Source organism: Lynx rufus, unplaced genomic scaffold (assembly GCF_022079265.1).
Source record: "Lynx rufus isolate CCGP_SWC_20201006 ecotype Redwood Valley unplaced genomic scaffold, mLynRuf1.p SCAF_6, whole genome shotgun sequence".
Lineage (NCBI taxonomy): Eukaryota > Metazoa > Chordata > Mammalia > Carnivora > Felidae > Lynx > Lynx rufus.
Genome location: NW_025814878.1, coordinates 117,282,865 through 117,310,734, shown reverse-complemented (window position 1 = coordinate 117,310,734; position 27,870 = coordinate 117,282,865). Strand labels below are relative to the sequence as shown.

The 27,870-nt window shown below is 43.1% G+C and overlaps 3 protein-coding genes across 6 annotated transcripts in view; 2 read left to right on the top strand and 1 right to left on the bottom strand.

The window, feature by feature from the left end:
- The window catches only part of LOC124529211 (collagen alpha-2(I) chain-like), a 29,156-nt gene extending 27,204 nt beyond the window's left edge, over window positions 1-1,952 (bottom strand). The window contains exons 1-2 of the mRNA XM_047103059.1: window positions 1,864-1,952; window positions 1,456-1,761 (exon numbers count right to left, since the gene is read on the bottom strand). Of these exons, the coding sequence (XP_046959015.1) occupies window positions 1,456-1,761; window positions 1,864-1,952 (395 nt within the window). The remainder of the gene's footprint in view (window positions 1-1,455; window positions 1,762-1,863) is intronic.
- Window positions 1,600-14,945, top strand: TRIM39 (tripartite motif containing 39). 4 transcript variants are annotated; one of them, XM_047101364.1, is made up of 7 exons: window positions 1,600-1,676; window positions 3,688-4,147; window positions 5,320-5,415; window positions 10,071-10,301; window positions 11,489-11,511; window positions 12,094-12,209; window positions 12,926-14,945. In XM_047101364.1, the coding sequence occupies exons 2-7, from the start codon at window positions 3,695-3,697 to the stop codon at window positions 13,471-13,473; spliced, it is 1,467 nt and encodes a 488-aa protein (XP_046957320.1). In that variant the 5' UTR covers window positions 1,600-1,676; window positions 3,688-3,694; the 3' UTR covers window positions 13,474-14,945. The 4 variants fall into 4 exon arrangements, with proteins under 4 accessions (XP_046957320.1, XP_046957323.1, XP_046957322.1 ...); XM_047101367.1 differs by lacking the exon at window positions 1,600-1,676 and having other exon boundaries at window positions 1,684-4,147; window positions 12,926-13,110; window positions 13,409-14,945; XM_047101366.1 differs by lacking the exon at window positions 1,600-1,676 and adding an exon at window positions 1,686-2,133.
- On the top strand, window positions 13,503-17,738 carry RPP21 (ribonuclease P/MRP subunit p21). Its single transcript, XM_047101368.1, has 5 exons — window positions 13,503-16,154; window positions 16,227-16,327; window positions 16,423-16,505; window positions 17,323-17,448; window positions 17,595-17,738. Exons 1-5 carry the CDS (start codon window positions 16,098-16,100, stop codon window positions 17,690-17,692), a joined length of 465 nt encoding a protein of 154 aa, XP_046957324.1. The 5' UTR covers window positions 13,503-16,097; the 3' UTR covers window positions 17,693-17,738.
- The last annotated feature ends 10,132 nt before the right edge of the window (window positions 17,739-27,870 follow it).

The window sequence follows — 27,870 nt, the reverse complement described above, 5'->3', positions numbered from 1 at the left end:
GTGCTAGCAACACCTTAAAAGTTACAAATGAACAAATCAAAACCAAAACCAAACTTCACCACCACCAGCCACCCTCCAAGGTGAAGCTAAAGAGGCTAACTCCCCAGTTAGTGGCTTTCAAACTACCCTATCTTAGAATTGAGGCGTTGTGTAAACTAAATTTTACCGCCACTAAAATTCCTAATGGTCAAACAGCAAGGAGAAAAAAAAAGTAAATGTTAATTTCCCAAGTTTAATCCTCTTCAAATCATTGGCTACCAGAAAAAAAAAGGGGGGTGGGGGAAGTAGACCAATTATATGTAGTATGCATGACCCTAAATCCCTACATTTGATATTTTCTGCAAGTAAATCGTCTCTGGCCCCCTGGAGTAAAAGGTTAAATCTTGCACTGTGTTTGTAGACAATATCACAACTTACATAGGAACAAGATAGGCCGTTGGGCCATTTCCTCCTATAGGGTACACCAAAATTTGCCCATCTCTTTCAGTCAGCATTCTGCATACCAAGTGTTGGGGGAGAAGAGGCAGGACAAGCTGCCTTTTCTATGAACAATGTCAGACACTCCTAGCACTAACTCCTCCCCAGCCTCATCACACCTCTACCCTGCACTAGGTCCTCCCCAGCTCCATCACCTCTATTCAGGACCTCCTCCCCAGTCTCATCATACCTCTATCAGCAGAGTCTTCCTCCAAAGTCACAGGCGTGCAAAGCTTCCAGTAACAGAAGAGGAAAGCAGGAAGGCTATAATGCAAAAGTCTGGAGTTCCCACACAAGCATCATCTGCTCTTTGGGAAGATCTCAAGTCATAGCCCGAAAAGTGAAAAGAAATGGGACTTGGCTCGCACCCACTTAACAGGTGTTTACCGCACGCTTGCTAGAGGCCGGGCAGCGAGCGAAGAGCTTAGGATAGAAAGGTGAGCAGCAGAATGGCAGCTCTCCCGGGGCTCCCACTCCACTGGGGGAGGTAAACAATGTCTTTAAAGCCCGCCTAGGAATGCGAGGAGCATTTGAAGCCCACGGCAGGGACAATTTACCTAATCCTGTAATGTTAAAAGGCTAAAACTCAACCAGTCGGAAGTGACGTGACAGCTGAAACTTGCAGGTCCGCCACGTAACTGGCCGCCGCCTCAGCTAGCCACCTTCTCCCTGGACTGGCCTGAAGAGAGGATAAGTGTAGCTCAAAGTCCGCAACCTCCCTTGCCCTGCCCCCAGCGGCTCCCAGTCCCACCCGGGACCAGCAAGCGTGGCCAGAGCCGGGGCCCGCAGCCCGAGTGGGACTGCAGCGGTCTCTGGCACCCATCGGCGCCCTGCGGGCAATGGGGCTTCAGCGCTCAACCAGGCGCATGCGCGGCCCTCTTTCTCCTGAGGATTCCTCGGGTCACCTGAACGACCGCATTTCGGCCACCTGCCCCTCCGGGTCCCTTCTCGCTCTTGATTCCTCCAGCTGTTTCTCACCTCTGACCCCCCTCCTTCTCCTTCTCCGCAGGCACTGCTAGGCCTTGCGGCGGCCGCCAGCCGACACCAAGGCTTCCACTGACACGAGCCTCTCGGCGCGGCTTCCGCTTCCGGCGAGTATTGTGTGTCGCGCTGCGGGGCGGGGGCGGGGGGAGGAGGAAGGAGGGAGGCAGCGCTCCGGCGGCTCCGCGCCCCGCACTCCCGGACCTGAAGCCGGGAAGGTAGGTGCTGTCCCGCTGCCGCGCCCGGGCCCTGGGGCCTGCCCCCGCCGGCCGGCTCGGCACGCCGCGTCCCAGCGCCCCGCGACTGCGTCACCGGCCCCCCGCACGTAACCACAGCTGCCTCCGCCCGCCTCGGGCCCGGGCGGACGTTTTGCCGCCCCGGCGACGTCAGCGCGTCCGGCGTTGCTTGGCTACCCCGCCGTTCCCCCGTCCCGCTGCCGCTCGCCTCCCCGGGTGAAACTCTGACGCCGTCACCGCGGGCCTCGGCTGCGTCATAGCGGCGGGCATCCCACCTTCACGTCACACCTTCTCCTCACCTGGACACGCATTCCTCCCTCCCTGTCAACCACGACGTTTCCTCTCCCCTTCTCCAATCCCCCTACGCCAGATCTGGCGAGAGAAGATGGAGACGAGGGTGGGCATGAGTTGTGGACGACGCTCAGGAGAGGGTCGCAAGGTGGGACCCCGGACAGTGGTAGAAACAAAATGAGGACGTCCCTCAAGTTTGCCCTTCTACTGAGACACAAGGAATAGAGGGAAAGAAATTACCAACCTGGAGGCACCCGAGGCCTCACTATGGCTGTAACTCCAAGTCCTCTCTATGCATCCCTAACCTTTTCCCCATTTCTCTTTCACACCACTTCTTTGCCAGTCTAGATCCATCCTGGTCCCTAACTCTGCATACAGTTCAACTTACCCCAGGTGAGGAGACCACCTAATTTCTAGAAAAAAGGGACAGGTTCACTAGTTGGATTCTCTTCGGTAAAGAAAAATCATCTAACTCAACTTCTCTCCTAGTTGAGGAAAGAATTCAGGTCCAAATAAGGTATCAGCTCCAACTCCAAATTAAACACTTTTCATGTGTGCCAACAACAATATATACAGTAATCATTGTTAACCCTATTCACCACATGGCCACTTCTTTCTTAGCACTTAGACCTACTAAATTTCCTTTCTTCTGTTGGAAGGGAGGGTGGATAGAGAAATCCATGGTTTCATCGATAAAAGTGGTGATTTTCAAGGAAGGAGTGGGGGACCAGCTTTATAAATCTCTTTGATGCATTTCCAACATTTTGAGCCTTAACTTGAGGGAGACTTTAATTGCCTCTTTCTCTAATTCCCAGCCACTCCAGAACCTACTAGTTGGAGGCACAGTACATCCAAGGTATTAGTTATCAGTAGCTATTTCAAAACTCCAGTCACTGCTGAATATTTAGGATAGACTTGTCAGCCTTCTTTTCAAGAAGTATATACTTTCAAGAAGTATATACTCTTTAGTGTAGTTGCCACATATTAATCACTTTCAGCAGTCCTAAATGTCTAAGTGCACTCAAATAAATGAGATGTTGGGTGAATAATGTCATTCCAAGAAGAAGACACACTTCCCCTAGACTACTCTAATAAAGGGAAGAATAATTTCAAGTTTTCCTGAAAAGAAGAGATTGTTACCCTTGCCTAATATTCCTTTTATTACCCTTGAAACAGAGGACAATGGCAGAGAAGCCTATGCTCCAGGGGGCTATTGTAATAAAACTCTTCTGTAACATTAAACTTTAAAATATAGTTAAGAAATCTTAATACTTGGACTTTTATGGCATGTTTCACTTTCCCAAGATCCTTTCTCACTATTAGAAAACTATATCTAGTAGGGATACAATGGTCTGCTTTTAAGATACATGTGTACTGAGCCTGGATCAGAAGAAGTGTGCTGGGCTAGAGTTGAAAGAAGCCTCTAATAAGAGAAAGCAGAGGTAAAAGACAAAAGAGATTGGTGGTTGGGTGTCAGTTTGCTGAACAGGAAAAAAAATTAGATTGATGGTTGGGAGTCACAAGGTTTGGAAATAGAGAAACAAAAGAGAGGTTGTATCTAGTGGAAGAGAAAATGTAAAATACCAAGATGGGGCTAACTGGAGTTAGGATTTATCATGGGAGTATATGCCAGTCCAGGGACACAAAAAAATTAAACCTCCAACTAATATTTTTCTTTCTCTGCCCCCTTTTCATCCCTAAGTTAAATAATGGCAGAAACAAGTCTGTTAGAGGCTGGAGCCTCTGCAGCCTCCACAGCTGCAGCTCTGGAGAACTTACAGGTGGAGGCGAGTTGCTCTGTCTGCCTGGAGTATCTGAAGGAGCCTGTCATCATTGAGTGTGGGCACAACTTCTGCAAAGCTTGCATCACCCGCTGGTGGGAGGACCTAGAGAGGGACTTCCCTTGTCCTGTCTGTCGAAAAACATCTCGCTACCGCAGTCTCCGGCCTAATCGACAGCTAGGCAGCATGGTGGAAATTGCCAAGCAGCTCCAGGCTGTCAAGCGGAAGATCCGAGATGAGAGCCTCTGCCCCCAGCACCATGAGGCCCTCAGCCTTTTCTGCTATGAGGACCAGGAGGCTGTATGCTTGATATGTGCAATTTCCCACACCCACCGGGCCCACACCGTCGTGCCACTGGATGATGCCACACAGGAGTACAAGGTGGGGAACCACACACATGATGCCAACATGGGGCATGAGGGAGGAGCACAGAAGATGGGAGACTCCCTAGGTAAAGGATCCTAAGCTCCTAACAGCAAGACCATAACTGGTCTTTACTCTCTAGTCCCCTCAGAGCTACAAACACAGAGGGCACAGAGTACATCTAATCAGTTATCCCCAAGCATGGGGATATGTGTGGTGTTGTAATGTATTATATAAATGAATGAAACCACTTGGAGATTATCAAACTTAGGAAAAACTGAAAAGTAGTCTGGTTTCATTTTTTTTTTTTTTACATTTATTTTCGAGAGACAGAGTGAGACAAAGTGAGAGTTGGGGAGAGGCAGAGAGAGAGGGAGACACAGGATCGGAAGCAGGCTCCACGCTCTGAGCTGTCAGCACAGAGCCTGATGCGGGGCTCAAACCCACAGACCGTGAGAGCATGACCTGAGCCGAAGTTGGACACTCAACCAACTGAGCCACCCAGGTGCCCCTAGTCTGGTTTCATTCTATCCCCCTGCTCAAAATGTTCCTTATTTTCCCATTGGTATTGGGAATAGATAACATCAGTTTACACTGATCCCCACCAGACTAAGATGTTTGCATCTTCCCAGATAATGGATAATGTGGCATCTGATTTAAGTACTGCTGGGACACAGGGTAAATGTTCAAGTAGTAGGAACTAAAGATTTTAATATGTTAGCACTGTATCAAGTATTTTGCTTAATTATGTTAATAAAATCTTGGAAGCAAGATTTAAAGTAGTCTACAGTGTAAGTAATACGGATTTATTTGCAGGTGGTTAGAGTTGGATGAGAGGACAAGTTTAAAGAAGACTATCAGAATACAGAAAGTCACTTTGACCATAATAGGCAGTCACTTGAGTAACAAAATGACAGGATTGGGGAAGGACACGGAGTTGGTGACAGCTGGACAACTGTGAGATTCAGTGAGAGGAAAGTTCTTGGTGAGCAAGGAAGATGATGGGGACAGACTGGTTGCAGGAGGAGGGACCAAAAGTTGACACCCCAAATGACAAAGAAAGAAGTGGGATCAAGAGGTGGTGAGATAGACAGGAAGCAAACAAATGGTTTCAAACTAATGGGTTAACCTCTGAATGTAGGATATGCCAGCCACCCCAAAATCCCACCTCTCCCACTTCCCACCCTCAGGAAAAACTGCAGAAGTGCCTGGAGCCCCTGGAGCAGAAATTGCAGGAGATCACCCGCTGCAAGTCCTCTGAGGAGAAGAAGCCTGGAGAGCTCAAGGTAAAGGCAGGTGATTCCATTTGGGCTGCTTTGCAGTCAATTAACCATACATTATTTAATCCACCAGTTCTGATTCATTGGAAAACTGCTTTTCTCTTAAATACAATGGTATTTTGTTAGGCTTCTTTGTCATTAAACATTGCATTAAAGTATTTGTCATGAATTAAGTATTGTAGAGAAGGATGTAAGAGGTGAAGGAAGGATGGACAGAATATTTTACATCTGACAAGTTGAGGGAGTTCATGCGCATTGGTCTTTTTTCTTGTAAAACAGGAAGAGAGGCAGGGAGAGAGCAGGGATAGGAGTTTCTTAGAGGGATTGAGGAGAGGAGAATTTGGAAGGCTCACTGGGGTGGAAGAAAGAAGCAACTGACCAAGAGCTCACAAAAATGCCCAGTGACTTTTAGGACTACATTCTCTTAAGTAAGCTCAGGTATGCTAGATGATGTTGGTTCATTCCTAGACTGTTCCCCTGTCTACCCTACATCTGTAGGATCCTATCTGTCCTTCAGGCAGGATAAAAGCCACTTCCTATGTAGCCTTTCTTGACCCTTCAGAAATTGATTTTCTTAATTTTCATATAATTTTACTTCTGTTTCATGTATTACCATAGTTGTAGCATGATATTTTGGTAACTGTCTTATTTTATTGGACAGTGAACAATTCCTAATAGTGGCAGTAATAACTGTTTATTGAGTCCTGTGTGTTAATTCATTGGGTGTCCATGACATTCCAAATGTACAGGGTTGTGTTAAGTTTTAGTGGGACCTAGATGAGCTGTCAGACAAAGGGAAGGAAGTCCTGAAGGTCATCTTTAGCAAGGGTGAACTTAGATCTCTTGTAAAGTGAGTATTATTACCCCTAGTTATCACAGGAGGAAACAACTTGGATAAGTTCTAGTCCAAGATCACATAGCCAGTATGGGACAAAATCAGGGATATTAGCTCTGCATGAATCTATAAATATGTATTAAGTTTCCAGTATAGGCCAAATTCTGTGTTTGACACTGGGGAACAATGATGAGCAAACACACAGTCCCTGTCCTGCTTAAGCTTACAGTCAAGTAGAGAAAACAGATAATGACATGGCACAAAAAGCACAGTTGCAAATTCATAAGAAGACAACATAGAAATTTGACCTCATTAAAAGCTTCCAGAAGAAATAATTCGCTTTTGGAGTTGAGATTTAGGGATCACCAGAGATTAAACACAACTTTGAAAATAGTAGGAACACTAATTTTTTAACAATGACAACATTTTGACAGAAAGCAAGTATTATTAAGTATTACTAAGTATTACCTTAGTCCTTTATATATTTGAATAAAACAAGATTTTGAACTTTTAAAATATTAATTAATTTTGATTGCAAAGGTGAACTTTAAAAAAAAGTTCTTTGTTCTTTTGGAGGGCTCCTGAGAAACTTAAAATATGTGAAAACGAAGCTTATTCCCAGTCATTAACTTTCCTGTTCCTGTTGATCACCTTCCTAAAGGTAAAGAATAAAGAGGGGAATAAAAATTTTTAAAAACCTTTTAAATGCTTGAACAGAACTGTGGTATTTTTAAAAATTCAGTGGTCTCTGAAACTACCACCAACATTCCTTTTGTAACCATTTGAATTCTCCGAAACCTCTCCCTCATCCCTATTTCCAGAATCAGACCCAATGCCCCTTTTAAAAATAAATAATTTGTAATTAACCATGCTGAAGTGGAAATTATAGATAAAATAACTTATCTGCATAATTTTAAAAAGAGATTATTATGCCCAAACACACACACACACACACACACACACACACACACACACAACATAGAGGAAAGTGATTTATAATAAAATCTGGTATGTAAATATTTGGGCATTACTATCCTGAAAGACACCACAATATAGTTTTATCCTTGCATCTCTCTGTGACACCATCAACAATGCAACAAATACAAATTCAGACTCAGGTAATTGCGTAGTAATGTTGACAAGCACCACAAGCAGCTTAGCTCTTAATGACATAATTTTTCAAATGATAAGTAACTTTTGATAAAGTTCTAAGAAAAACAAAATACAGTCTTAGTTTTATTCAGCTGTTTCTGAAAAAATCAGGTATATTAAAATTGGGTAAGAATTACTCTGTTTATGTATAAAATGGCATTTAAGTCTAGGCCTATGTTTTTGAATATCCAGCAGAACATAGAAAATGATGCAGGACTGTGCATGTTGCAGGGTCATCTCACACATTGGAGTGCTAGCAGCCCACCAGAGTACCCCCTATTATGGCAAACAAAAAGATGCCCCTTGTTTCTAAAATATCCCTAGTGGGAAGTAACACCTTCATTAAGAACCACTGCCATACAACTATAGAGTGGGAAAAAAAAAGAGAAGAATGATGGGATTATATAAGAGAGACCCCTTTGGCTTCCTATTAAACATAGTTATTAATCCTAAATTCTACCCATACATCACCTCTCAACATAGACACACATGTAGACACACAGACACACACATACACACACACACACACACACACACACACACACACAGGAAAAAAGGTTGTATTTCAAGGGTTGGTAACCTTAGAAATAAAATTCAGTTATTTTATCAGCATAATTGAGTTTATTCAGGAATAGTAGAGAACTGCAATTCAGGACAAGCAAGTTAAGGCAAAACCATAGGCAAGTCCAGAGAACAAAGGAGAGGACCACTCTTTTATATAGGAAAGGCGGGGATTGGGAAGAAAATCCTTGGAGTAAACTCGGAGTTCAAAGTATAGTGACTTCTTATTGGCTAGGTTGTGACAGTCTATCATTGGCTGGGCTTGTTGACTGCAAAAAGAAAACCTTTCTTCCTCCTGCTGGTGTAGTAAGGTAGTATGGACCTATAAGGTACATCTCTACCTGTTGGGATAACAGTTGACCAGTGGTGGGGCGTGAGTGCTCCCCCTGCTGGCAACCTGACCATTTTAGCCAGGTTTCCTTTTATTAATTTTCACAGAGTAAATGTGTTAAGAATATATTTTGTTCCAGTGTGTACCTGAGAAGGCAGCAGTAGAATGGGAAGCAGCAACTCTAGAACTGGAGCTAGCCAGCCTCTGCTGAGAATTAGCTTGAAATCCAGAAACACCAGGCTTGTAAGGCTTTGCAGCCCCTCTGTATTCACCCTCAGCCGTACCTTTCAATTTCTATCTGCATTTTACTTCCAGAGTCCCAATCTCTGCTTCTCTCTTGCTTCCCTGTTGGGTTTATTTCTCCCCATCAGTCATATGACACTTGGAGAATATGTCTGAGCGGATCACTTGTTGCAGTGGAGGTAGAGAAGGAAGGATGTGCTTGCTAATAACCCTCAGAAAGTATTATGGCTGGTGTTTTAGTCCCATATTATCAAATTTCAGGAATGTTAAAGGTTTAAGTCTGTGTGGTAGCTGAGAGAAAAATGTCAAATTTCAATATATAATTCACTAACAAATTTCTGGAACCTATTCCTGGGATGGGAACTGTCAGTTGTCTGAAGTGACTTGAAACTATTAACATGTTATTCCCTGAAATCTATATACAGTTGACCCTTGAACAACAAAGTTAGGGGTGCCAACCCCAGTCCAGTCAAAAATCAGCATATAACTTTCAACTCCCCAAAAACTTAATTCTTAATAGCCTACTGTTGACCAGAAGCATTAGTGATGACATAAAAAGTGATTAATACCTATTTTATATGTTTGTATTGTATACTATATTCTCACAATAAAGTGAGCTAGAGAAAGGAAACTTACTGAGAAAATCGTAAGGAAAAGAAAATACCTTTATGGTACTATACCATATTGAACCAAAAAATTCTGTGTATAAGTGGACTCTCACAGTTCAAAGTCATGTTGTTCAACAGTCAACTGTATATATTTGGTAACAACTCATAACTAAAATCTTACTGATTCTGATACTTTTCCAGTTGGTCTCTGGTTTTTAGTGGGTAGATGTCTAGCAATATACAAATGATGATCATCTGGTCTCCAACTTCCCAGTATTTATTATTTTCCTTTTCTTGATAAATTTCATTAGCTATAACTTTAGCATTGGAACTAGCAAAAATTTCTTATATCCATAATAATAGATGTCTCTATATTATTGAGTTCTTATATCTTGCATTTTTTTCACCAAACCAGAAGTATAGCTTTTTTAGAAGTTAATTTAATAAAGAAAATTAAATATTTTTTCAAATAATTTTTTTAAAGTTTATTTTTATTTGAAAGAAAGACAGAGAGCAAGCAGGGGAGGGACAGAGAGCAGGGGACAGAATCCCAAGCAGGCTCTGTGTTGCCGCCACAGAGCCCTATGTGGGGCTTGACCTCATGAACCATGAGATCATGACCTGAGCTGAAGTCAAGAGTTGGACACTTAACTGACTGAGCCACTCAGGCACCCCTAAAATTAAAATTTTTTTAAACACTGATTTTTTTTTAATCTCCCCAGTAGTCTTCACTCCCAAGTCACCAGTAGGGGTGATAATGGGGATGGAGCCATTACTTAGAGGAGATTTCAATGGAGAGAAACATGAGTGTCCTGTTAGAGTATTTGCAATGACACTGGAAATCTGTTAATTCATACACATGGTGGGTAGGGAAAGGCTCCCTTATGCCCCACTGGCCCTGTTAAGTATAATGCTTTCCCTATTTTCTTAGAGACTAGTGGAGTGTCGCCGACAACAGATCTTAAAGGAATTTGAAGAGCTTCATAGGCGGCTGGATGAAGAACAGCAGATGTTGCTTTCACGCCTGGAGGAGGAGGAACAGGACATTCTACAGCGCCTCCGAGAAAATGCTGCTCACCTTGGAGACAGGCGCCGGGACCTGGCCCACTTGGCTGCTGAGGTGGAGGGCAAGTGCTTACAGTCGGGCTTCGAGATGCTTAAGGTTCGACCTTTGCCCCTGTATAGCCTCTCAGGTCAAGTGCAGTATAGCTTTGCACAGGCCATTCTGTCAACCTGGGATGCTCACCCTCCTGCTCTGCTTCTCTAATCCAGTTCTTTCTTCCAGACATACTCAAAGGATCTTTTTCTACAGAAAGTCTTCTTCTGATTTCTCCCATCCCCTTCTAATCATTTCTGTGTTCTTATGTCTTGTGAACAATATGTGCTTAATTTGTACCAAAGAAAAAATTCACTCCTTTGAAAGGAGGGAAATCTAGTCTGAATCAGTGAAAAAACTATACATTAAAAATTATGTGAATGCAGTTGCCATTACTTTTAGGTCCTGGAACTTGATTTACCTAGTGCTAAAAACAAACAAACAAACAAAAAAATAGAAACCTAGTTTGAAGGACACTTGAAATTATGTATAAATAATATATTAACTTTTGCTATGTAAATAATGACTCTAAAATGTTTGAAATAATTTGTTCTTTAAGCAGATGAATGGTGTTAGCAAGGTTGTAGGAAACATATCTCTTTTTAGAGATCAGATTACCAGCATTTGAATCAGTGAGGCTTCATTGTACATTTATCTGCATGTTATGTATTGCTTGGTACTTATTCTTGTGTCCTTTCATGTATGTGTGTTCTGCCTTCCACATTAAACTGGGAAATCCTTGGGGGGCAAAGATTTGTCTTCTTTGTCTTCTGGACCCCAAGTATTCAAAAATCAGGATTGGCACACAATTATCAATGTTTATTAACCAGTACCAGATGGGGATAACAACAACAACAACAGGAAAGTGATTCATTCCAATGCCACCAGTCTGTACTGATCCTCAAGGAGACAGGTGTGTGGTTGGTACTTGGGGGACAGAGTATAGAGCAGACACAATCCCTGTCCCTTGCATTGAGCTCCCAGTGTCCTTGAGGAGCAAGACAAACACACAAGAAACCATTTGGAAGTGATATAAATTACCAAGCTTGATGCTATCCAAAAGTTGAAAACAGAGATCAGATTGGGAAAGATGTACTCTGATCCCTCTGGAGCTCTTCCCTTTGCATTTTGACCCTCAGATTGCCCTATTCCTATTTTATAGATCTAGAATTTTGGGGAGGAGGGGGAACCTTTTGCCTTTAGGACCCTTGACTACCAGGACCAATATTGCTTTCTTTTCTCCTTCCCTCTAGGATGTCAAAAGTACCCTGGAAAAGTAAGTGATTCTTGCATCTCTTTGAGTGAGTTAGGTCTTGGCTTAGAAACCAAGGGTACAGTAAGGAGTAGGGGAGAATGATGGGAAAGTCACACAGTGTCTGGATAGGATGTGGGAGAAGGTTCATTGCGTCCATGAAGGCTGTTAGAGAGCAAATCATTGGGAGTAAGAGTACATTACCATTTCCCCATTGAGCATCAGGACTAACTTGGTAAGGAAGAAACCAAGGTAATGTAGAACCAGATGCTACCTTTGTCCATGGGTGGAAATGTGTCCAAACAAGACAGACAAAGGAAGGGGTTGGGAGAGTGGGGAGGGTGATTACCCATTTGCATGAAATACAGCAATACCCCCAGAAAGTTCTGAGACTCATTCTTAAAATAAGACTCTGTCCAGGGGACCCTATGGCTCTCCATAGATTGGCAAAAGAAAGCAGTAAGTACTTGTCTTCAGGGAGGAGGGAGAAAATGGGAGGATGGAGAATTTTAGTTTCTCCCTAAATATGACAATATCTGCATACTCACTCAGCTGGAGCTTCCCCTGACCCTGCCCTTTCTTCCCCTATCTCCCTATCCCTCCTAGATGTGAGAAGGTGAAGACCATGGAGGTGACTTCAGTGTCCATAGAGCTGGAAAAGAACTTCAGCAATTTCCCCCGACAGTACTTTGCCCTAAGGAAAATCCTTAAACAGCTAATTGGTGAGTTGTTCCCAAAAATAAACTAGCAGAGGAAATCAGCAGAGAAGAAAGTCTTTAAGTCCCACTTTATCTGGGCTTCAGTTGTACCATCTGTCATTTTGTGCCCATGGCCACACCCACCCCTTTACCTGGCTTTCAATCTCACTGTGAGTGACAGAGCTTAGGTGTCATCTACTCTTAGGCCCACACTTTTCTAAATAGGGACCCATAGAAGTTAAATAATATGCCTAAACTTGTCCCTTTTTGAGAACGAGAGGGAGTGCCATTAATATTTACTCAGAGAAAATAGTCACAAACCAGGACTGTTCCAGGAAACCAGATACATGGTCACCCTATCCCTGGACCATACTGCTGTCTTGCTGTGTATCTTTCTTAACATTTTCTGTCCTTTCTGGCCCTTGGACTGTGACTTGTGCTTCATCACTCAGTGAGATGATGTCACAGGGGGATGAAAAAGGGATAAGGCAGGAGCCTAAACCATCAGCCCTTGCAGAATTGAGATTATTATCTGTTTACTTTAGGGCCAGGGTAAGAAGGGAAGCTGTTGTTCCCTCCTCTCCCTTAGGTGACAGCATGGATTGAGAAAGTTAATCAAACCATGGTGTTCTGGGGACCTTTAAGGAAACAAGTTTGTAAAGGCAGGCTGGGAGAGTGAGGCAGGGGCATTTAGCTATTCCCATCCTCATCTAGCTCCCCACTCTGGCTTCTCCCGCCAGCGGATGTGACCCTGGACCCAGAGACTGCTCACCCTAACCTAGTCCTGTCCGAAGATCGTAAGAGCGTCAAGTTTGTGGAGACAAGACTCCGGGATCTCCCTGACACACCACGGCGATTCACCTTCTATCCTTGTGTCCTGGCTACTGAGGGCTTCACCTCAGGCCGACACTACTGGGAGGTGGAGGTGGGTGATAAGACCCACTGGGCAGTGGGCGTGTGCCGGGACTCCGTAAGCCGAAAGGGCGAGCTGACTCCACTCCCTGAGACTGGCTACTGGCGGGTGCGGCTGTGGAACGGGGACAAATATGCAGCCACCACCACGCCTTTTACCCCTTTGCACATCAAGGTGAAACCCAAACGGGTAGGCATATTCCTAGACTATGAGGCCGGCACACTGTCTTTTTACAATGTCACAGACCGCTCTCATATCTACACCTTTACTGATACTTTTACTGAGAAACTTTGGCCCCTCTTCTATCCAGGCATCCGTGCTGGTCGGAAGAATGCTGCACCACTTACAATCAGGCCCCCAACAGATTGGGAGTGACAGGTAGGGATGTGGGAATAATTGGGGTGAGTCAGGGTCAAGAGCTATGGGCCTTCCTTCCTGTGACCTGCTGGAACGTCTTCGTGTCTGCCTGGTTCCAGTCCTGCACTGTTTAGGAGAAGCACCTTGGTTTCTAGAATGGTTTATATGGAGGAGTATGTAGGACTGGTCTGGGATGAGCACACAGCTGTCTCTCTCCTAACCGTCAGGGTGGGGAATTAGTTCCCAGGGGTTATCTCCCCTGAAGTCCATCAGGTTTTCTATTGCACATGGATAGGTTAGGAAGGAAGGAGAGGCTTTTCCAGAAACAAAAAGTCTGTGAGAGGGTCTGACTTGCTCAAAACCAGAAGAGGAAACAGAAACCCCTGTACGTTCTTTTAAGGGGTTCTTATTTGTTGAGAAAGATCAGAGGGGTCTGTGTACCTCTAGACTAAAATAAAGATGAATGATAGTTGCTCTTGTGGGTCTAGAAGTTAAGGAGTTTTTTTGTTTGTTTTTTGTTTTTGAGAGCAGAGATTGGGCATCAAGAAGATTAGAAAGGAAGTTGGGAAAGGGGCTAAAGGAACAGATTCCTAACAGGGTTTCTTTGGTCTTCTACTCCCAGAGTAAGTTGCCATTATGAGTAGGATTGGCCAGAGGTAGGAATGTGGGGAGGAGAGGGTGAGAAGAAATGAGAGGAGAACCCAAGTCCCTGCCTCAGCCTTCAGCAAAGCTGGCTTATTGCCTGTCTCCTTAGAGTTGGTTGTCTCCAAGAATCGGTCAGTCACCTTTCTCCTGCAGAGGTGAGGTGCCAGAGACCCCTCAAGACATGTCTACCCTTTCACTGCTTTCCCAAGGGGACCTGGAAAGGACAGTCAAGTATTAGAGGAAAGAGAAAGGTATTTCTATCCAAAGCCCTGGCCTTAAAGAATGTTACTAAGTATCTGCTCCCAAGTTGTCAGCCTTGTTACTTGGCTAAGGTGTCCAAGCCAAAAAGGGAGAAGGAAAATGGAGTCTTCCTCACCCTGAGGACAGGGTAGAAGACAGGGTATGTAGAGCAAATTGTCACATAGGCAACCTCCTTTAGCCTATGTTCATATGGCCTGGAACTAGTGTTCACAAGAGCCAGTCTCTTGCATATTTGTTGCCATCCTTCACCTTTTGCCATTTCCCCTATCAGAGAATGTAAATCATTTTAACATTAGGCCAAAATAAACAACTTGTAGGGTACATATGTTGTCAAAAAAGGTTAAAGCGATGCATGCCAAACCAAACTAAAATGATTTGGAATATCTGCTACTTGGGTGATCAGGGATTCACAGAAGATTGGGACAAGAAACTGCAGTTTATTGAGAGTGTTTCACTTCCTCCTACCACCTCAACAGGACTTTGTCCAGACTCTCCTCTTACCTTTGTGCCTTGACTGTGGTTCTTTGTGGCAAGATGCTTTGGTTGGTAAAACATAACATGGAACAAAGGATCCACTGAAGTGATCTCTGTGTTGTGTGGTAATTTGACAATGGCCTTGTGTTATGTAAGAATCACTGATGTTAAAAGTGCATGTTCTTGGGGCTATCCTCAGTGATTGATCAAAGTCTGGGGTAGGGCTGGGCCTCTACATTTTAAACATACTCCTCATTTGAATTTAGGGAACTTTGGGAAATTAGTCCCAGAGGAAGTTTGGGCCATTTCTTCTGAGCTGAAGGGCTGGTTCCCTGCCTGGCCTGATGGGGTTTGAGAAGGGAGAGAGGCCTCATTCTCTCCTTACTTAATTCTGCCCTCTCCCTGTCTCAGGGTTCATTCATGTTATGCCCTTCCACCCCACATTCCTCTACTCTTGACTTCAGGAAATGCTGGTCATTATCTATGAGACAAAGGTAAACACAGGATGTCAAACAGAACAAACAGGAGACTGAGGTCAGAGTAAGGGATGTTAAATATATGCCTTGGGTAGGGGTCTGGGGGAGAGGAGAGTTTCAGAGACAGGAGATGCTGTCAAAATTTCTGTGCTCCAGTACCTAAGACTAGGAGTTAGCTAGGATCACCTACTATGTGTCTAGCACTGCATAACACGAAATGTTTTTTGGGTAAGTGGAAAGGAATGGGAATAAGCTGTACTTCCCTCCCTCCACCACCCTCATGATCCTTTCCAATTTCACTCCCACCAGTACCAGTGCTTTTTTTGAATGTATAACTTCTGTTTCTTCAGTCTGTAGATCTTCCAGGCATCTATCTACCTTTGGCTTGTGGAGAGTAGGGAAGAAGTTCTAGCAGGTATAAATTGCATATAACCATCTCCCCAGCCTATCTACATAAAGAGACCAGTATTCTGTCCTGAAAATATTTCCTAGTTTAAGATAATCTCCTGTTCCACTAGCCTTTCCTACCTAGTACAGTTGATCATGGGCTTGAGGAAGACTAGAAGAAAGCCAAAACTCAGGCGCCCTGGGCTTGGATTGCATGGATGAGTATGGGTTTACAAACAGCTGGGTCTGTGAGGCCACAGGGTGGCGCCAGAGTAAGGATCTCCCTGAGAGAGGCCCAGGAACTACACTTCCCAGGAGGCCTTGTGCAGGCGCCCGAGACGGAGCTATCGGAGCGCAGGACCTGCGGTCGCTCGCTTGTGAGGCGCTAGTGCAGCGTCGATGGCTGGCCCAGTAAAGGACCGAGAGGCCTTCCAGAGGCTAAACTTCCTGTACCAGGCAAGTCCGTCGGGGCGTTTGGGGAGGCGACTGGGTTTGGCCGGCCACCGAGTGACGGTTTCCCTCCCCTAGGCCGCCCACTGTGTCCTTGCGCAGGACCCCAAGAACCAGGCACTGGCGAGGTTTTACTGCCACACGGAGAGGACCATCGCAAAGCGGCTGGTCTTGCGGCGGTGAGACGCTCCGGGAGCCTGGTGGCGGGCGGGACGTGGGAAAAATGGGGAGAATGAGCGCAGGCGCTCGAATCACCATCCCCCTCCGCCCACAGGGACCCCTCAGTGAAGAGGACCCTCTGTCGTGGCTGCTCTTCCCTTCTTATCCCTGGCCTCACCTGCACCCAGCGTCAGAGACGTGAGTGCTCCTACTAACGTGGGGTGATTGAGGTGCAGTAGTGGGTTGGGGAGGGGATCCCCTTCCTTGCTTTAGATGGGCGTCTAGCGTGGGATTTGCAGCAGCCGACATTTTCCAGCTTTGGGTTAAATTGGTAACTCCTCTGGGACAAACTAAGATCTGGACAATAGGGAAATGATGTTGCTATAAGAGGTAACCCACCCATACATAATAATAGGTGTTATTTTGCATTGTGGAGGACAGGATTCACATCACTGTTTTCATTCATTCATTCAACAAATATTGATTTTTCTTTCTAAGGTGTATCAAGTATTGTATGAGATACATTATTCTCATTGAAATTATAGTCTGATAGAATAGACTAAGAAACAATTAAAATAGTGTAGAAAAATGCTTTAATTGGGGAGGTAACATTACTTATACCAGTAGTGATGAGGTTCATGATAAGCAAAAGGAGTGAAGAGATGGAAATTCTAGGCATGTGTGAGGACTCTGAGACAAGAGAGCTTGTGGCGCTGTCAAGGAGACCAGAGTTTAGGAGCCTGGAGTTTGAGGTGGGCAAGATTAAAGCATGAGGCTGGAGAAGGAAACAGGGCAGATCTTAAAGAGACTTCTAAGGACTTTGGACTTTATCTTAAAGGATACAAAAAAATTGATGGACTTTAAGCAGGGGTAAGACATCTCAAATTTGTATGCAAAGTTGGGGAGGGTTGGAATTCGTACCGGAAAACAGTGGAGGCAAAATTGGATGAAGGAGAGCTTTTCTTCTCCTAAATCTGGGCACTCTTTCCCCACCCCACCCCTGCTTAAACCCCAGGATGCAGGGGACAGCGCTGGACAGTACAGACCTGCCTAACATGCCAGCGCAGCCAACGTTTCCTCAATGATCCTGATCATCTGCTCTGGGGAGACCGGCCTGAGGCCCAGCTGGGGAGCCATGCAGGTGAGAGGTTTGTAGAGGAAAACTGAGGATACTCCAGGAAGATAGGAGTGATGGGGGGCATAGATCTGATGAGGTTACACAGGTGGATTCTACGTTGCTGGGAGAGGTGCCACAGTCTTATAAAACCCAAATTCTCATCTACACAGATCCCAAATCTCCACAACCCCTGCCAAACACAGCCCACCCCATTCTAACCCACCTCTGTGAGGAGAAAGTGCAGCATGAGAGCTCCAGCCACCAGTGATGGATTCATCTTATCTTCGAAATAAATAAAGTATATTGGTGTCTCACTTTGTGTGATTCTGTGAGTATTTCAGCTCTTCATTCTATTTTCCTCTGTTTCAGTTTGTATTTCTCTGTCACTGGCTAACCTCTCTGTCTTTACCATGTTCATATTCCTACAATTTGGGGAGATCCTGATTTCTATAAACCACTTGCCCACTGAGCAGCTTCCATTTCCAGGATACTGACCCCAGTGCTCCTTCATCCCTGCTTCCTTAGTGCAATGCCACATTTGGAACTCAGGATCCAGGGTTGTTGGCAAGAGCTTGAGCCTTCATAGAATATTTTTTATTTAGGTAGCCCTCACTGTTGACTAAAGGGCTAAACAGACTGCTGATGCCACTGATGTCGTTTTTAGACAAGGAAAAAAAGTTTAGGGGGTCAGAATGGCTTCAGATCCTCCAGGCTCACTCCAAGCTGATCTTTCCCAATCTCTTGGTTTTCTTCTATAAAATTCTAATATGAGAAGTGGTACAAACCTGAACAAGGTCAAAGGTGATAACGAAAGGACGTTGGTGGACAGTACACAACTGTGCCCCATAGATAAACCCTCAGGATTTTCTTGAGAATGAGTAAACAACAAAAATTGTTTTATTTGATGTCCCTAGGGAACTTACTCAAAGACAGAATTTCAGACTGACCTCTTGCTGGGTGCCAGCTAATCAATTTCCCTCAAACATATACAAACAAAATTCACGATTCCCAGAATACAATTTTCTTTCTTCTCTTGCTCTTATAAATCCTGTGTTGTACTTATTTATTGCTGCATAAAAATCACTGCATGATGTGGCTTCAAACAATGATTTTGTGGACTATGCTTTCTGAGAGCTTAACTGGCTAGTTTCTTCTATTCCATATGGCATCAGCTGGAGTGACTCAGCTGCATTTAGCTGCTGTCTGTGGTACCTGGTCTAAAAGACCCCAGAAGATTCATATGCATGTCTGCCACCTCCTTGCTTTTCTGTGTGGCCTATTACATAGCTGGTTTTGATGTTCTCACAGCATAGGTCTCTCAAGGAGGTTGGACCTCTTACATGCCCTCTGGCTTCCACCAAAAGCAGTTAAGAGGTCAAGCTCTAAGGTGCAAGTACTTATCAAGCCTCTGTTCTCATCACACTTGCTGATTGATGTCCCCTTGACAAAGCAAGTAACCAAGCCCAGATTCAACAGGGAAGGAGCATGCATACCAGAAGGTTCATTTGTTCCCTGGGACCACCAGTGTAGCAATCTGCCACATCTTTATTTTGCCTTCATCCTTGACTCAGTTTTCCCATTGACTCTGTATGTCAATAGGTTACTTGCATGAAAAATAGTAAATAGTGTGCAAGTAACTTTCTCAGTTACTTTGTAACAGTTTATTTCTGGAGATAGTGTCTACCTGGGTCAACTGTAACAACCAACATAGACATGTAGCCTGAAAATGCACCTCCTGTAGACCTGGACGCTTTTCATCTTCAGTTCTTGTTCCTTGGCTGCATCCGTGAGTCTCATTTCTGATCTTATTCATTCTTCTACACTGGGTCTGAATTTTGGCTAAGTTTGTTTGGAGTGTTTTGTTGATTGCACATGACTGAACATGCCCATAGTGGGATAATGAGGGAACTTTGAGTTTTGATTTTATGGCTGAGTTCATTAAGTGATATCCCTCGTGTGGGGAGACTGTGGAAATCATGTTCCAGTTGGGAAATAGATGAAACCATGTGGAGTATGGTTCACTTAGGTGTTTGTGGTTCGTTCATCTGTTTTGTGTTTTCATCAGAATAGATTCCTCTAACTAGAGGTCATGGTCCTATTCCTCCTTCCAAAACTGTGTCCTTTTTCATGTTTACTAATTTTTTTTAATTTAAATTCTAGTTGCTTAACACATAGTGTAATATTGGTTTCAGGAGTAGAATTCAATGATTCATTACTTACATACAACACCCAGGGTTCATCATAACAAGTGCCCTCTTTAATACCCATCACACATTTACCCATCCCCAACCCAACTCCCTCCATCAGCCATCAGTTCTCTATCATTAAAAGTCTCTATGGGTGGCTTGGGTGGCTCAATCAATTAAGTGTCCAACTTCAACCCAGGTCATGATCTCACAGTTTGTGAGTTCAAGCCCTGCATCAGGCTGTGTGCTGACAGTTCAGAGCCTGGAGCCTGCTTCAGATTCTGTGTCTCCCTCTCTCTCTGTCCTTCCCCGACTTGTGCTCAGTCTCTCAAAAATAAACGTTAAAAAAATTTTTTTTACAGAGTTTCTAATGGTTTGTGTCCCTCTCTTTTTTATTCCCTTCCCATATGTTTGTCTGTTTTGTTTCTTAAATTCCACATGAATGAAATCAAATGATATCTTTCTCTGACCGACTTATTTCACTTATCATAATACACTGTAGCTCCATCCACATCATTGCAAATGTCAAGATTTCATTTCTTTTGACAGCTGTGTGTGTGTGTGTGTGTGTGTGTGTGTGTATCTCACATCTTTATCCATTCATCAAATGGACATTTGGGCTCTTTTTTGGCTATTGTTGATAATGCTGCTATAAACATCAGGGTACATGTACTCCTTCAAATCAGGATTTTTGTATCCTTTTGGTAAATACTGAGTAGTGCAATTGCTGGATTGTAAGGTAGTTCTATTTTTAACTTTTTGGGAAACCTACATACTGTTCTCCAGAGTGGCTGCACCAGTTTGCATTCCCACTAAGAGGGATTCCAAGTGCAAGAGGGTTCCCCTTTCTCTACATCCTCACCAACACCTGTTGTTTCTTGTGTTGTTACTTTTAGCCATTCTGACAGGTGTGATGTGGTATCTCATCGTGGTTTTGATTTGTATTTCTCTAGTGATGAGTGATGTTGAGCATCTTTTCATGTGTCTACTGGCCATATGGATGTCTACTTTGGAAAAATGTCTATTCATGTCTTCTGCCCATTTCTTAACTGGATTGTTTGCTTTTTGGGTGTTTAGTAAGTTCTTTATAGATTTTGGATGCTAACCCTTTATGAGATAGGTCTTTTGCAAAGATCTTCCATTCTGTAAGTTGCCTTTTAGTTTTGTTGATTGTTTCCTTTGCTGTGCAGCTTTTTATCTTGATGAAGTCCCAATAGTTCATGTTTGCTTTTGTGTCCCTTGTCTCTGGCAACGTGTCAAGTAAGAAGTTGCAATGGCCAAGTTTGAAGAAGTTGCTGCCTGTGTTCTCCTCTAGGATTTTGATGGTTTCCATCTCATGATTAGGTCTTTCATCCATTTTGAATTTATTTTTGTGTATGGTGTAAGAAAGTGGTTCAGTTTCATCTGCATTTTGCAATCCAGTTTTTCCACCACCATTTTGAAGAGACAGTCTTTATGCCATTGGATATTCTTTTCTGCTTAGTTGAATATGAGTCGACCATATAGTTGTGGGTCTATTTCTGGGTTTTCTATTCTGTTCCATTGATCCATGTGTCTGTTTTTGACCCATACTGCCTTGATGACTACAGCTTTGTAATATAGCTTGAAGTCTGGAATTATGATGCTTTCAGCATTGCTTTTCTTTTTCAGGATTGCTTTGGCTATTTGGGGCCTTTTGTGTTTCCATGCAAATTTTAGGATTGTTTGTTCTAGCTCTGTGAAGAATGCTGGTGTCATTTTGATAGTGATTGCATTAAATGTGTAGATTGTGGGGCACCTGGGTGGCTCAGTCGGTTGAGCATTGACTTCAGCTCAGGTCATGGTCTCGCGGTTCGTGAGTTCGAGCCCTGCGTCAGGCTCTGTGCTGACAGCTCAGAGCTTGGAGCCTGCTTTGGATCCTGTGTCTCCCTCTCTCTCTACCCCTCCCTCGCTTGCTCTCTCTCTCTCTCTCTCTCTCTTTCAAAAATAAATAGACTTCCAAAAAATTATTTTAAAAAAATGTGTAGATTGCTTTGGGTAGTAGAGACTTTTTTTTTTTTTTTTTTTTTTTTTTACAGACAGGGTTGGGGGAAAGAGACAGACAGAGAGAGAGACAGAAAGAGAGAGAGAGAGAGAGAGAGAGAATCCCAAGCAGGCTCCATGCTGAGCTCATGGGATCCTATGACCCTAGGATCATGACCCAAGCCAAAATCAAGAGTCAGACGCTCAACCAACTGAGCCACCCAGGCGCCCCTGGGTATTACAGACATTTTAATAATGTTTGTTCTTCCAGTCCATGAGCATGGAATGTTTTCCATTTCTTTGTGTCCTCTTCAATTTTCTTCATATGTTTTCTGTACTTTTTAGGGTCCCGATCTTTTACCTCTTTGATTAGGTTTATTCCTAGGTATCTTCTGGTTTTTGGTGCAGTTGTAAATGGGATCAATTCCTTGATTTCTCTTTCTGCTGCTTCGTTATTGGTGTATAGAAATGCAACCGATTTGTGTACATTGATTTTTTATGCTGCAACTTTGCTGAATTCATGTATTAGTTCTAGCAATTTTTTGGCAAAATCTTTCAGGTTTTCTACGTAGAGTATCATGTTGTCTGCAAATAGTGAAAGTGTGACTTCTTTCTTGACGATTTGGACCTTTTATTTTTGGTTTTGGTTTGCTCACAGTTACAGCATTTTATTTCAGCTTTAGTTATTTTATCCCTGCAGTAAGGGATTCTTTTGTGACTTCTATGCTTTTTTCAAACCCAGCTAGTATCCTTATAATTGTTGTTTTATTTTTTTTTTCAGTTTATTTATTTATTTTTGAGAGAGAGCATGCATAAACACAAGTGGAGGAGGGGCAGAGAGGGAAGGAGAGCAGGAGAATCCCAAGCAGGCTTCACACTGACAGTGTAAAGCCCAACACTGGGCTTGAACCCATAAACCTTAAGGTTATGACCTGAGCCAAAATTGAATCGGACACTTAACTGACTGAGCCACCCAGGCCCCCTATAATTGTTTTAAATTCTAGTTCAGACATCTTACTTATATCTGTATTGATTAAACCTCTGACCATTCCTTCTTCCTGTTTTTTTCTTTTGGGGTGAATTTCTCCATCTTCTCATGTTGTAAATTCAAAAAAGGGTTGGGGGGGAGGCTGTGTTTTGTGGTCTTGTCTGTTTGTTAAAAGAAGCTAGATCCAAAAATAAATAACTAAACTTCTTTTAAAATAAATAAAAATATAAATTGCTTGTTCTGTATCCTGGGGGTGGTGGGGTTGGGTGGGGGAAGCTAGATCCTATTCACCGTAAAGCTGAAGCTTTGTAGCACTCTTTGTTGTAGTTAAAGGTATTGTGCTGGTTTGCTGGGAGGTGGGCGGGCTGCACTGATTCTCAGGTGGACTTGCCCTAGTGGAGATGCACCTGCAGGGTGTGGGGGGGGAGGTGCGGGGGTGGACCCAGAGGCAGGGGTTGGTTTGTCTCTGGCCCCCACTTGGGGGTGCTGTTTTGCTCACTGAAGTCAGTTTTTTTTTTTCAATATATGAAATTTATTGTCAAATTGGTTTCCATACAACACCCAGTGCTCATCCCAAAAGGTGCCCTCCTCACTACCCATCACCCCCCCTCCCCTCCCTCCCACCCCCCATCAACCCTCAGTTTGTTCTCAGTTTTTAAGAGTCTCTTATGCTTTGGCTCTCTCCCACTCTAACCTCTTTTTTTTTCTCCCCCTCCCCCATGGGTTCCTGTTATGTTTCTCAGGATCCACATAAGAGTGAAACCATATGGTATCTGTCTTTCTCTGTATGGCTTATTTCACTTAGCATAACACTCTCCAGTTCCATCCACGTTGCTACAAAGGGCCATATTTCATTCTTTCTCATTGCCACGTAGTACTCCATTGTGTATATAAACCACAATTTCTTTATCCATTCATCAGTTGATGGACATTTAGGCTCTTTCCATAATTTGGCTATTGTTGAGAGTGCTGCTATAAACATTGGGATACAAGTGCCCCTATGCATCAGTACTCCTGTATCCCTTGGGTAAATTCCTAGCAGTGCTACTGCTGGGTCATAGGGTAGGTCTATTTTTAATTTTCTGAGGAACCTCCACACTGCTTTCCAGAGTGGCTGCACCAATTTGCATTCCCACCAACAGTGCAAGAGGGTTCCCGTTTCTCCACATCCTCTCCAGCATCTATAGTCTCCTGATTTGTTCATTTTGGCCACTCTGACTGGCATGAGGTGTTATCTGAGTGTGGGTTTGATTTGTATTTCCCTGATGAGGAGCGATGTTGAGCATCTTTTCATGTGCCTGTTGGCCATCCGGATGTCTTTAGAGAAGTGTCTATTCATGCTTTCTGCCCATTTCTTCACTGGGTTATTTGATTTTCGGGTGTGGAGTTTGGTGAGCTCTTTATAGATTTTGGATACTAGCCCTTTGTCCGATATGTCATTTGCAAATATCTTTTCCCATTCCCTTGGTTGCCTTTTAGTTTTGTTGGTTGTTTCCTTTGCTGTGCAGAAGCTTTTTATCTTCATAAGGTCCCAGTAGTTCATTTTTGCTTTTAATTCCCTTGCCTTTGGGGATGTGTCAAATAAGAAATTGCTATGACTGAGGTCAAAGAGGTCTTTTCCTGCTTTCTCCTCTAACGTTTTGATGGTTTCCTGTCTCACATTCAGGTCCTTTATCCATTTTGAGTTTATTTTTGTGAATGGTGTAAGAAAGTGGTCTAGTTTCAATCTTCTGCATGTTGCTGTCCAGTTCTCCCAGCACCATTTGTTAAAGAGACTGTCTTTTTTCCATTGGATGTTCTTTCCTGCTTTGTCAAAGATTAGTTGGCCATACGTTTGTGGGTCTAGTTCTAGGGTTTCTATTCTATTCCATTGGTCTATGTGTCTGTTTTTGTGCCGATACCATGCTGTCTTGATGATTACAGCTTTGTAGTAGAGGCTAAAGTCTGGGATTGTGATGCCTCCTGCTTTGGTCTTCTTCTTCAAAATTACTTTGGCTATTCAGGGCCTTTTGTGGTTCCATATGAATTTTAGGATTGCTTGTTCTAGTTTCGAGAAGAATGCTGGTGCAGTTCTGATTGGGATTGCATTGAATGTGTAGATAGCTTTGGGTAGTATTGACATTTTGACAATATTTATTCTTCCAATCCATGAGCACAGAATGTTTTTCCATTTCTCTATATCTTCTTCAATTTCCTTCATAAGCTTTCCATAGTTTTCAGCATACAGATCTTTTACATCTTTGGTTAGATTTATCCCCAGGTATTTTATGCTTCTTGGTGCAATTGTGAATGGGATCAGTTTCTTTATTTGTCTTTCTGTTGCTTCATTGTTAGTGTATAAGAATGCAACTGATTTCTGTACATTGATTTTGTATCCTGCAACTTTGCTGAATTCATGTATCAGTTCTAGCAGACTTTTGGTGGAGTCTATCGGATTTTCCATGTATAACATCATGTCATCTGCAAAAAGTGAAAGCTTGACTTCATCTTTGCCAATTTTGATGCCTTTGATTTCCTTTTGTTGTCTGATTGCTGATGCTAGCATTTCCAACACTATGGTAAACAACAGCGGTGAGAGTGGACATCCCTGTCGTGTTCCTGATCTCAGGGAAAAAGCTCTCAGTGTTTCCCCATTGAGGATGATGTTAGCTGTGGGCTTTTCATAAATGGCTTTTATGATCTTTAAGTATGTTCCTTCTATCCCGACTTTCTGGAGGGTTTTTATTAAGAAATGTTGCTGAATTTTGTCAAATGCCTTTTCTGCATCGATTGACAGGATCATATGGTTCTTCTCTTTTCTTTTATTAATGTGATGTATCATGTTGATTGATTTGCGAATGTTGAACCAGCCCTGCATCCCAGGAATGAACCCCACTTGATCCTGGTGAATAATTCTTTTTATATGCTGTTGAATTCGATTTGCTAGTATCTTATTGAGAATTTTTGCATCCATATTCATCAGGGATATTGGCCTGTAGTTCTCTTTTTTTACTGGGTCTCTGTCTGGTTTAGGAATCAAAGTAATACTGGCTTCATAGAATGAGTCTGGAAGTTTTCCTTCCCTTTCTATTTCTTGGAATAGCTTGAGAAGGATAGGTATTATTTCTGCTTTAAACGTCTGGTAGAACTGCCCTGGGAAGCCATCTGGTCCTGGACTCTTATTTGTTGGGAGATTTTTGATAACTGATTCAATTTCGTCACTGGTTATGGGTCTGTTCAAGCTTTCTATTTCCTCCTGATTGAGTTTTGGAAGGGTGTGGGTGTTTAGGAATTTGTCCATTTCTTCCAGGTTGTCCAGTTTGTTGGCATATAATTTTTCATAGTATTCGCTGATAATTGCTTGTATCTCTGAGGGATTGGTTGTAATAATTCCATTTTCATTCATGATTTTATCTATTTGGGTCATCTCCCTTTTCTTTTTGAGAAGCCTGGCTAGAGGTTTGTCAATTTTGTTTATTTTTTCAAAAAACCAACTCTTGGTTTCGTTGATCTGCTCTACAGTTTTTTTAGATTCTATATTGTTTATTTCTGCTCTGATCTTTATTATTTCTCTTCTTCTGCTGGGTTTAGGCTGCCTTTGCTGTTCTGCTTCTATTTCCTTTAGGTGTGCTGTTAGATTTTGTATTTGGGATTTTTCTTGTTTCTTGAGATAGGCCTGGATTGCAATGTATTTTCCTCTCAGGACTGCCTTCGCTGCGTCCCAAAGCATTTGGATTGTTGTATTTTCATTTTCGTTTGTTTCCATATATTTTTTGATTTCTTCTCTAATTGCCTGGTTGACCCACTCATTCGTTAGTAGGGTGTTCTTTAACCTCCATTCCTTTGGAGGTTTTCCTGACTTTTTCCTGTGGTTGATTTCAAGCTTCATAGCATTGTGGTCTGAAAGCATGCATGGTATGGTCTCAATTCTTGTATACTTATGAAGGGCTGTTTTGTGACCCAGTACGTGATCTATCTTGGAGAATGTTCCATGTGCACTCGAGAAGAAAGTATATTCTGTTGCTTTGGGATGCAGAGTTCTAAATATATCTGTCAAGTCCATCTGATCCAATGTATCATTCAGGGCCCTTGTTTCTTTATTGACCGTGTGTCTAGATGATCTATCCATTTCTGTAAGTGGAGTGTTAAAGTCCCCTGCGATTACCACATTCTTATCAATATGGTTGCTTATGTTTGTGAGTAATTGTTTTATATATTTGGGGGCTCCCATATTCAGCACATAGACATTTATAATTGTTAGCTCTTCCTGATGGATAGACCCTGTAATTATTATATAATGCCCTTCTTCATCTCTTGTTACAACCTTTGATTTAAAGTCTAGTTTGTCTGATATAAGTATTGCTACTCCAGCTTTCTTTTGACTTCCAGTAGCATAATAAATAGTTCTCTATCCCCTCACTCTCCATCTGAAGGTGTCCTCAAGTCTAAAATGAGTCTCTTGTAGACAGCAAATAGATGGGTCTTGTTTTTTATCCATTCTGATACCCTATGTCTTTTGGTTGGCGCATTTAGTCCATTTACATTCAGTGTTATAGAAAGATATGGGTTTAGGGGCACCTGGGTAGCTCAGTCGGTTGAGCGTCCGACTGCGGCTCTGGTCATGATCTTACGGTCCGTGAGTTCAAGCCCCACGTCGGGCTCTGTGCTGACATCTCAGAGCTTGGAGCCTGCTTTAGATTCTGTGTCTCCCTCTCTCTCTGCTCTCTGCCCCTCCCCTGCTCATGCTGTGTCTCTCTCTGTCTCTCAAAAATAAATAAACGTTTAAAAATTTATAAAAAAAAAAAAAAGAAAGAAAGAAAGATATGGGTTTAGAGTCATTGTGATGTCTGTATGTTTTATGCTTGTAGCGATGTCTCTGGTACTTTGTCTCACAGGATCCCCCTCAGGATCTCTTGTAGGACTGGTTTGTGGTGACGAATTCCTTCAGTTTTTCTTTGTTTGGGAGGACCTTTATCTCTCCTTCTATTCTAAATGACAGACTTGCTGGATAAAGGATTCTCGGCTGCATATTTTCCTGTTCATCACATTGAAGATCTCCTGCCATTCCTTTCTGGCCTGTCAAGCTTCAGAAGAGAGATCGGTCACAAGTCTTATAGTCTCCCTTTATAAGTTAGAGCACGTTTATCCCTCACTGCTTTCAGAATTTTCTCTTTATCCTTGCATTTTGCCAGTTTCACTATGATATGTCATGCAGAAGATCGATTCAAGTTACATCTGAAGGGAGATCTCTGTGCCTCTTGGATTTCAATGCCTTTTTCCTTCCCCAGATCA

Bases quoted from the DNA above. Each gene is read 5' to 3' on its own strand.
- TRIM39 (XM_047101364.1), top strand. From the start codon at position 3,695: ATGGCAGAAACAAGTCTGTTAGAGGCTGGAGCCTCTGCAGCCTCCACA. The intron at 4,148-5,319 runs GTGGGGAACCAC...TCCCACCCTCAG, and splicing joins ATGCCACACAGGAGTACAAG to GAAAAACTGCAGAAGTGCCT. The intron at 11,512-12,093 runs GTAAGTGATTCT...TATCCCTCCTAG, and splicing joins GTCAAAAGTACCCTGGAAAA to ATGTGAGAAGGTGAAGACCA.
- RPP21 (XM_047101368.1), top strand. From the start codon at position 16,098: ATGGCTGGCCCAGTAAAGGACCGAGAGGCCTTCCAGAGGCTAAACTTC. The intron at 16,328-16,422 runs GTGAGACGCTCC...CTCCGCCCACAG, and splicing joins AAGCGGCTGGTCTTGCGGCG to GGACCCCTCAGTGAAGAGGA. The intron at 17,449-17,594 runs GTGAGAGGTTTG...TCATCTACACAG, and splicing joins CCAGCTGGGGAGCCATGCAG to ATCCCAAATCTCCACAACCC.